The sequence below is a fragment of the Anguilla anguilla genome, chromosome 7 (assembly GCF_013347855.1).
Source record: "Anguilla anguilla isolate fAngAng1 chromosome 7, fAngAng1.pri, whole genome shotgun sequence".
Classification (NCBI taxonomy): Eukaryota; Metazoa; Chordata; class Actinopteri; order Anguilliformes; family Anguillidae; genus Anguilla; species Anguilla anguilla.
In genome coordinates, this window is record NC_049207.1 from 40,252,062 (window position 1) to 40,261,325 (window position 9,264).

Genomic DNA, 9,264 nt, shown 5'->3' on the forward strand with positions numbered 1-9,264 from the left:
AGTACACTCATTAACTGCACTGCTTCACCAAGACTGTTTGACTACATATAAAGGGAGATGGCTAAGAGCAAATCAAAATCCCGGGATTTTCTCTGACATTTTAGGCTTATTTCCTTACTAACTAGTAACTAACTGTGTTTTGAAAAGTACTATATAAATAAAGTTGTATTATTATTTGAAAAGTGCTAAATAAATTATTATTATTATTATTATTATTATTATTATTATTATTTTATTATTATTATTGAAAAAAAACATAGACTGTTTGACTGCATTGTCCAAAGCTGTGCATTTACAACATTTTGGATTGAAGCCTACTTTCTACATTCGTTAGTAGGCTACATTCAGTAATGTACACAATGTGCTGCTAGTTGTTCTCGTCCATATACGGCACTGAGAGTACTATTTCCTTGACATATGGGCCAAAAAGCCATTTTTGTTCACATATCATGTACTGTATATTCATTTTGGTAGGTATGATCCACGTGGGCCGAGTTGTAGCATCTAGAAAAGTAATGAATGCTTCAGAAAAACTAATTGTTGCCTCTTCAAATATGGCATAAACCCCCGTGAATAATGATATGTTTAGCAGTATTTAATTAAAGGCTTGCATGTGCATACCTGTCTCTGATGAGCAGATCATTGATTGTGGATAACATGTCGAGGAGCTGAGGGTGGATACAAATGCTGAGAATGAATCCAAGCCTGTGAGCCTTTTTCTATCCCTGCAGATTAGAGCAGTCACTATGGCCAGATCTCAATGAGAACACAAGTACTGTCAGCAAATCAATGTATCAACATATACATGAGATGTGGGCACAATGCAGTGCACACAAGGGAAAGCTTGGCGGATGATCTACAGACACCTTCATGTTTCTCATTGACTTAGAACCAACTGCACTGTTATCATGTTGTTGTTCCTACAACAACACAAAGTGTAGCTTTAATAAGATGAGTTTTGATCCGACTAGCGCCGTGTGACCAATCATAACCCACTGCTCTTTCTTTTCAATGTACCATGCCCCCCCCACATCAACCCCTCCCCCTACCATCCCATCCCACACAGGTGGACGCCCACGGCAACATCCTCCTCACCAACCTGGAGATCCGGAACGAGATGGGTGGCGGCGAGGTGTTAACGGGCCTGGGCGATCCGCGGACGACCATGTTCTCCTACGACAGCGCCAGCATCCAGTACCGCAGGCCCTTGGCCAGCCGGGGGGACCCATACGGCCGCCCGGCCATCGACCGGAGCGCAGACCACCAGAAGAGTCGGCTGCGGAGGAGGGCCACCCAGCTCAAGGTCAAGATCCCCGACCTGACAGACGTGAACGCGGTCGACAAGTGGTCCCGCATCATCTTCCCTATCGCCTTCACGTTCTTTAACCTGGTCTACTGGCTTTATTATGTGCACTAATCCTTCACTACTGCAGCGTATTCCAACAATGTTTATTTTATTTTATTTTTTTCTCAGAAGGGGCATAAGGTAATAAATATGTGCAAATTTCAAAGCATGAGGAGGCATTCAGTCAACAGTCTGAGTTTTGATCCAAGGCCCTCTATTGGAAATAGCTTATACTGTAGTAGTGAAGATTCAAAATACACATGAACTGTACAGTTCAACTTTGTGCCAAATGTAACAATGGTACAGTTATGGAAATGACTTCAACCCTGTCCTGTAGCTTAGTGCCATAGCAGCGTGTTATTCTGCATGCAATTAACATGTCAGTCTTTTGATTATCTTAAAAAGGGCAGACAAAGTAAATGACACAGATGAATGTTTTTGGTTTTTTTTTTCCCTGGCATTCATTACAACGCCAGCCCCAGTTGCTGAAAGCATTATTCCGAAATGTTCCACAGATATATACAGTAAAATGTAAAAGTATTGGGACAGTGACACTATTTTGTGTATCATGTTCATCATACAAGGAATATGAGTTTAAAGTTCAGACTGCCAGCTTTAATTTGAGGGCATTTACATCCATATTTGGTGATCCGTGTAAGTATCACAGCTCTTTTTCATGCAAAGGCCCCCATGTTAGGGAATCAAAGGTAATTCGACAATTGGCTGCTCAGCTGTTTCTTGACCAGATGTGTGTGTTTTATCATTACATCATGCACAAGAAAGCTAACAAAAGTTCAAGAGTTGATTCTAGATGTGGAATTTGTATTTGGAGTCTGTTGCTGTTGACTAAGTAAGTCTTAATGCCAGTAAAAGATGCCATTATGAGGCTGAACAATACATTGTGAGGAAGCAAGAATTCACTGGTGAGCACAGCAATAGCAAATGACCTGGGAGACCCTAGAAGACCACTGTTGTGTATGACCAAAGAATTCTTTCAATTGCGAAGAAAAAGCACTATAAAGAGAAGACTGCACTAGCATTACCTCAGACGGTTCACTGCAAGATGCAAACCACTGGTAAGCCTCAAGAGCAGAATGGCTAGGTGTGAGTTTGCTAAAAAAAGAAAAAAGTACATTAAACAAACTCTTATGGAGTGAGTCTTATGGACTGCTGAGATGAGTATTAACGTGTACCAAAATGATGGAAAGAAAGAAGTGTGGAGTATGGAACTGCTCATGATTCAAAGCACCCCCCTCATCTGTGAAACATGGTGGTGGGAGTGTATGTATTTCTGCTTCTGGAACTGGCTCATGTGTCTTCATTGATGATGAGGCTGCTGCAGGATGAATTCTGAAATGCACATATGACCTTGCATGCAGTGCTTGAAGTCTGTGTTGCATAGACATCACCAGGTGCTGGAGTATCTTCTGTTGCGATGCTTTTTTCGAGGGCTAATTGGTTTAAGTTTTCTCTTCAGCATATGAAACACATGTTCATTTAGATTTGGATCGGGGCAATGAGTTGGCCAATATAGAATTTTCCAGTTTTGGTTTTTGTTGTTTTAACAGTATGATTGGAATGGTTGTCTTGCTGAGATTGTAAGCATTTGGGTAAACTTGAGCAGATAAGATGCTTCTGTACACTTCAGAATTCATTCTGCTGCTACATCATCAATGAACACCATTGAGCATTATCTGTGTTAGCCATACATGCCCAAACCATGACACCCCCACCACCATGTTTCACAGATGGGGGGGGGGGGATGCTTTGGTTCTTAGGCAGTTACTTTTGGCCTCCACACTTAGCTCTTGCTATCACTCTGAAACACCTAAATCTTGGTCTCTGTCCATTGTTAGAACTCTATAGCCTCTTTTAGATACTTCTTAGTAAACTAATCTGGAAATTCTGTTTTTGCAGCTAACTAGTGTTTTGCATCTTCCAGTGTAGTTCTGTAGTTCTATTTGTGAAGTCTTCTGTGGACATTAGTCACTGAAACAGCTACGCCTGCCTCCTGAAGAGAGTTTCTGATTGGTCAGACAGGTGTTTGGGAGTTTTTCTTCATTATGGTGAGAATGATTTGGTCATCAACTGTTGAGGTCTGCCTTGGTCTACCTTTGTTATTACTCCTCCAGAGTTCACCAGTGCTCTCTTCCTTCTTAATGATGTTCCAAAGAGTTGATTTTGGTAAGCCTAAGGTTTGGCATATGTCTCTAACTTATCTCCTTGACTTTTGACTTTCTTCGGTAGAACTCTGGCCCTCATGTCAACAAACACCAATAACAGGCTCCAATGGCAATGAAAACCCTACAATCAAGACTGTCTTATACCTGTAGTAAGGAAGAAATTGAACACACCTGACTAGTTAGAAATACACGTGAAGCCACTTTTCCAAAACATTATAGTGCCCTGAAATGGGGGGACTATGTATAAAGAGTGCTGTAATTTCTACATGGTGAAACCAAAATGTATAAAAATATCCTTTAAAAAAGCTGAAAATCTGCACTTTTCCCTCTTGTGAATGGTTTGATTACAAATCGAAAATTATGGAGTGCATTATGGAGCCCATAGATATTATATGCTTCAAATATTTAAAAAACATACCATTTTAATTCATTGTACAAGTTCTGTATATCTACATATTGCTCTTTGTGTTTTATTATAAATGGAATTTTGCAATATTTTGTACTATTTCACAGTTTCTGCACAAATGAAAATGGCTGTAAGACTTACGAACAACTTATGAATAGTACACATAATGTATATTACGACTTTATTAGGGTACCCAGTCTGAAGCAGAGCTAATTTGCATGATTATATTTCATCTGTGATATGATATATCGTAGTTTCACCTTTGTGTCTGTATTAAGAACATGTATATACACATGTATTTTTGTGTTTCAGTTCTAAGACATGAACAGCACTTTTCAACTGAAGATATATCAGCAGTTGATCTTTAAAAAAAGCAAAGAGCAGACAATCTGCCATCCTTATATATTTTTCATTTTATTCAGATGAGGTTTATTGACAGAGAGGGGATCACAGTGCAGACAGTGTCATGGTGGGGAATCGATCTCCCTCCCACAGGGGTAGAGTCGTATATGGGTTGAAATTTGGCCGTCCCACGGACTGTGCCATAGTTAATCTTTTTATGATCTTGTTTCCCTCATCTCATTTCTATTGACCTTTAAATGCATATATAATTGGAGATTGAAAGAAAGTTAAAGTATAAATAAATAAAGTTTCTGGAAAAATAAAGTTAATAAGTATTTGAAGTTATACTCTGGGCAAGCTGTAGTTGGAGGCATTGAACACATGGAAAGTGAGAGCTCTTACAAGTGAGATCCATGAACTGTTAAGCTTGCTACCTCAAAATGGCAGGTATCTTCCCAAGTGGGTGAGAAATTACTTATCATTTAGCAAGACACTTTATTTGAACTAAGTCAGTAAATACTTGGCTGTATAAATGGAGACGATATGTTGAGAGCTATTTAACTTGCCCTTGTTGTAAGCATCTGTTTGACAAATACAAATGGTTCATATAGAAGAATGCCTGGTATGTCCAACCATGTTTTCCTTGGATTTTATTTTCTCATAGAACAATCTTTGGTGCCTTTTAATTTCATCTAGTTTTTCTCTCTATTGAGAGATTAGATGTTCATTGCAGAGTAGTTTTGCGCAATGATAATTCCTTGCTTGTCAACTGTTAAAGTAATTTTTTGGAATCTCTATTGTTCTCAAAAATCACAGTGCCAAATTAATTATGTATGAACTAACCTATGGACTTAATTGTTTCCTATCTGGTTAGTCAGGTGCTGGATCATTACGACCAAACTACAAGTTAAAAACGAGCACTGTCAATCAGTGTTGTATGGCTGTGCTGTCTACAGAGTAAAAGCCTAATGAACTGAATAATTCTTCATTCATTTTGAGCACAGATTCAACAAGCAAGGAGTTTTGCACTTGCAAAATAATGATGGGAAATCTCACTATCCCTCGCCTGTAACCTTATATTTACACCTTAGAAAGTGCCATGAAAAAGTTTTCCCCCCCTCCCTGATTTCCTCATTGCATATTTATCACACTGAATGGTTTCAGATCTTTAGACAAAGGGAACCTGAGTAAACACAAGATGCATGTTTTAAAATTATTATTTCATTTAGTTTATGAAAACATTTATCAACCACCCATATTGCCCATGTGAAAAAGTAATTTCCCCCTTAAACTTAATTACTGGTTGCACCTTCTTTAGCAGCAATAACTGCATTCAGATGCTTCCTATAATTAGATTTTTGTCTTTCACATCACTGTGGAGGAATTTGAGCCGACTCTTCTTTGCAGAATTGCTTTAATTCAGAGATATTGTTAGGTTTTCAAGTATGAACTGCTCATTTCAGGTCCTGCCACAACCTCTTTATTGGGTTCAAGTCACCAATTTGACTAGGCCACTCCAAAACTTTGTTTCATTTCAGCCATTCAGATGTGGACCTCCTTTTTGTGTTTTGGACCATTGCTTGCTGCATAACTCAGTTACGCTTCAGGTTCAGCTCACAGACAGATGACCGGACATTCTCCTTAAGAATGTTCTGGTTCAGAGCAGAATTCATGTTTCCTTCAACAATGGCGAAGGTGTCCAGGTCTCAAGGCAGCAAAGCATTCCCACACCATCACACTACCACTACAATATTTGACTGTTGGTTTGATGCGCTTACTGTGAAATGCTGTATTTGCTTTACAGACATAATGGTACCCGTGTCATCCAAAAAGTTTACTTTTCACTCATCTGTCCATAGAACGTTATCTCAAAAGGTTTGGGAATTATACAGGTGTTTTTTTTTTGCAAATGTGAGACGGGCATTAATGCTTCTCTTGGTTAGCAGTGGTTTCCGCCTTGTTACTCTCCCATGAATCCTATTTTTGCCCAGTCTCTGTCATATTGTGGAGTCATGAACACTGACCTTAGCTAAGGCTAGAGAGGCCTGCAGTTCCTTGAATGTTCTTCAGGGATCTTTTGTGACTTCCTAGATGAGTTATCACTGCGCCCTTGGAGAAATTTTGACAGGCTGGCCACTCCTGGGAAAATTCACCACTGTTCAAAGTGTTCTCCATTTTAAGATAATGGCCCTCATTGTGGTTTCATGGAGTTCCAGCACCTTAGAAATGGCTTTGTAACCCTTTCCATACTGATATATATTTCAACAAGTCCCTTCTGAAATGTCCTTTGATAGTGGCATAGTATGCTGGTAGAAACGTTTTGGTGACTACTTCACTCTGATGGTACGGTGCAATGTGAGTGAGGATTAGATTCAACAAGGCTGGTTGCAATCAAGTCTGCCTGTGTTCAATCAGCTGAATCCACTTGTCAGTGAATTTTGGTTCATTTGTTGATTGAGTAACTAAGTGGGCAAATACTTTTTCACATTGGTGATAAAGGTGTTTAATATATATATATTAAACACTATGTAAAGTGCTTAAATGTCTTGCGACTTGAAGATTTGTCAAATTTACTTAGTAGTGCAGCATGCCACCTAAACATGCTCATTAGCTGACACAAAGGCAAATGCAAATGCATTTGTATTAGGTAAGCACATTAATAATAGTCAATGGCATTTAACACAATGTCCTTGACACAGAGAACAGTCAGTGCTCCTTCAGCGTCTCTGAGATGGAAATTCTAAAGTGCGTTACTCTGTTGTGTTTGTTAACATAACTCTCAGGTTTTTCAATGTGAATAGCTAAAATTAAGCAATTTTGAACCAAGAACTACATTAAAGATCCTCTACACATATCCCTCTCTTCATGCCCCCCCCCCCCCCTTAAATGTTCTCTTTCATTATGACAGACACTTTTTTCCCCCTGAATACACTATTTATTTTTTTGAAAGAGGAAATTCTGTTTTAGGCAGCCAACTACAGTTTTTTTGTGAGATTTTGTGTCAAACGTTGAGGCAGGTTTGAAATGGAAGTCAGTACACTTAAATTTTTGAGCTGAACTCCAGTTCTTGATCAGGAGTTCAACAAGCAGTGCTGTTTGGGAAGTAACTATTCCGCACATCATTTTTTATCAACTAAAGAATTTCTGTGCCAACCATGCGTCTTGCACCCACTGAAAGGATTTGTGACTCATGACGTGCTATATGGTTGTGGACAGCTGAGTTGTGGAGATAGGCTTTAACATAAATGGCTACAGGATGGGGTGGCGGTGAGTTCTCCTTTCAAATGTTCAAAAGGGCTGCATCCAGGCAAGGATACATGGCTACAGAGAGACATGTGTCCACAGAGATTTTAACGTGTGCCCAAGAAATGGCTTGACTCTTCCTCAATTGCAATCTGTTCTTCTTTCTAAGATTCTGCACTTTTTCTCACTTTATTATATGAAAATAACACTGCCAAAAGTAGATCTCTGCGCTCTCTGCCGAATCGCAAAATCATAGCAAGGACCGAACAGCTCCGGTTACCCCTGTTTGGTCCATGCTGTAGAATATTTGTGGGATCTTATCCCAGGTTTGAATGTTTTGAATCATACCGGATGTATTATTATTATTATTATTATTATTATTATTATTATTATTATTGTTGTTGTTATTGTTATTTATATTGATTATGATGATGATGATACTAATAATAATAATAATAATAATAATAATATAAACAGATGAATGTGTTTAAGATATGATGTGAAACTGTTATTTTCTTCACTTCCTAAATAATCCATGGTGAAGGAAGTTTGTTTCCTATCGAAGAATTTCCATCTGTACCCTTTCCTGGGCAGAATCTGATAGGGACTTATATACAGTACTCGTAATCAGGGTTTACTATAAAAACAAACACAACCACATTTTTACTGGACACAGTGTTGGACAGTGAGTTCCTTTTCTCATGACCAAGATCGGTGCCTTCTACCAATTATTTTCTCAAAATTGTCACAGGGTTAAGCTTTCAGCTACTGAGTAGAATTTCATTGAGTTGAAACTGATACTTTATAAAATAAAAGAAGAAAATAGCCAAGCTATCATTGCGAGTTTTTTAATGCTGAATTTACATACTATCCATCACACATTGCAGAATTATGCTGACAGTCTGTAAATAGAAAATTTGTTTTGCCAGTTTTTTTCTTCTTTTTTTATTGGTGTTGTTGATGAACATCTAAGAAATGTAATTGATAGTAAGTGCCATAAATTATAGACTTTCTGCAGAGCATGGCCTTTCTGTTTCCACGAGCCACCGTTTTGATATGTAATGAACATTTCAGGTCAAAAACTTTTTGACCTTTTGACCAGTGAGCATTTTCTTTAATTGTTTATATTGTGTCCATTTGCTGTAAAGTTCCATGCATATGCTTTCTCTTTGTGACTGTATGCATGAATATTTGAGTGTGCGAGCAACTGTGCAGTTGTATCTGTGCACGGACTTATTGGAAAGTGTTGAGGCTTTGTTCAAAGGGGTCCATCCTGCTGACTACACTTCTAAAGCCTATCAAAGCCAGCGAAAGTGAAATGAATGTATCACTGCTCTCTAATAAACCTTAGCAGTTGGAGCCAGATTTGAAATAAAAGCAAATGCTGTGCCATTTCATTTCAAGCACTGTAGCCTGAATTCCATGAAAATGTGTCCTTAACTTATAATTAAATGCCAGTGTTTATGTTCTCCTTATTTTAAATGCAGAAAAACACAAATGCATGCATTTAATTGCAGGCCAGAGTTAAGGACAAGTGTTGATGGAATCCATGCATATTTTTCATCATTTAGAAATGGCTGCAAACCTTATAATCAATTGCGAAAAAAGCAAAAGCAAAGTTTTGCTTAAGGTCTGAATGCAATGTGTATCAATGCATACACAGTGCAATGCAGTTGGATTCCACTGAAGAATATGACTGCAAATAGAATAATCTCAGAGACCTCAGAGAAATGGTGACAGTTGAC

The 9,264-nt window shown here is 38.5% G+C and overlaps 1 protein-coding gene across 1 annotated transcript in view; it reads left to right on the top strand.

Annotated features, from left to right (window-relative positions):
• Positions 1–4,892, top strand: part of LOC118232653 (gamma-aminobutyric acid receptor subunit beta-1-like) — a 79,376-nt gene extending 74,484 nt beyond the window's left edge. Inside the window, exon 9 of the mRNA XM_035427744.1 lies at positions 1,067–4,892. Coding sequence (XP_035283635.1) covers positions 1,067–1,417 — 351 coding nt within the window. The 3' untranslated portion in view covers positions 1,418–4,892. The remainder of the gene's footprint in view (positions 1–1,066) is intronic.
• The last annotated feature ends 4,372 nt before the right edge of the window (positions 4,893–9,264 follow it).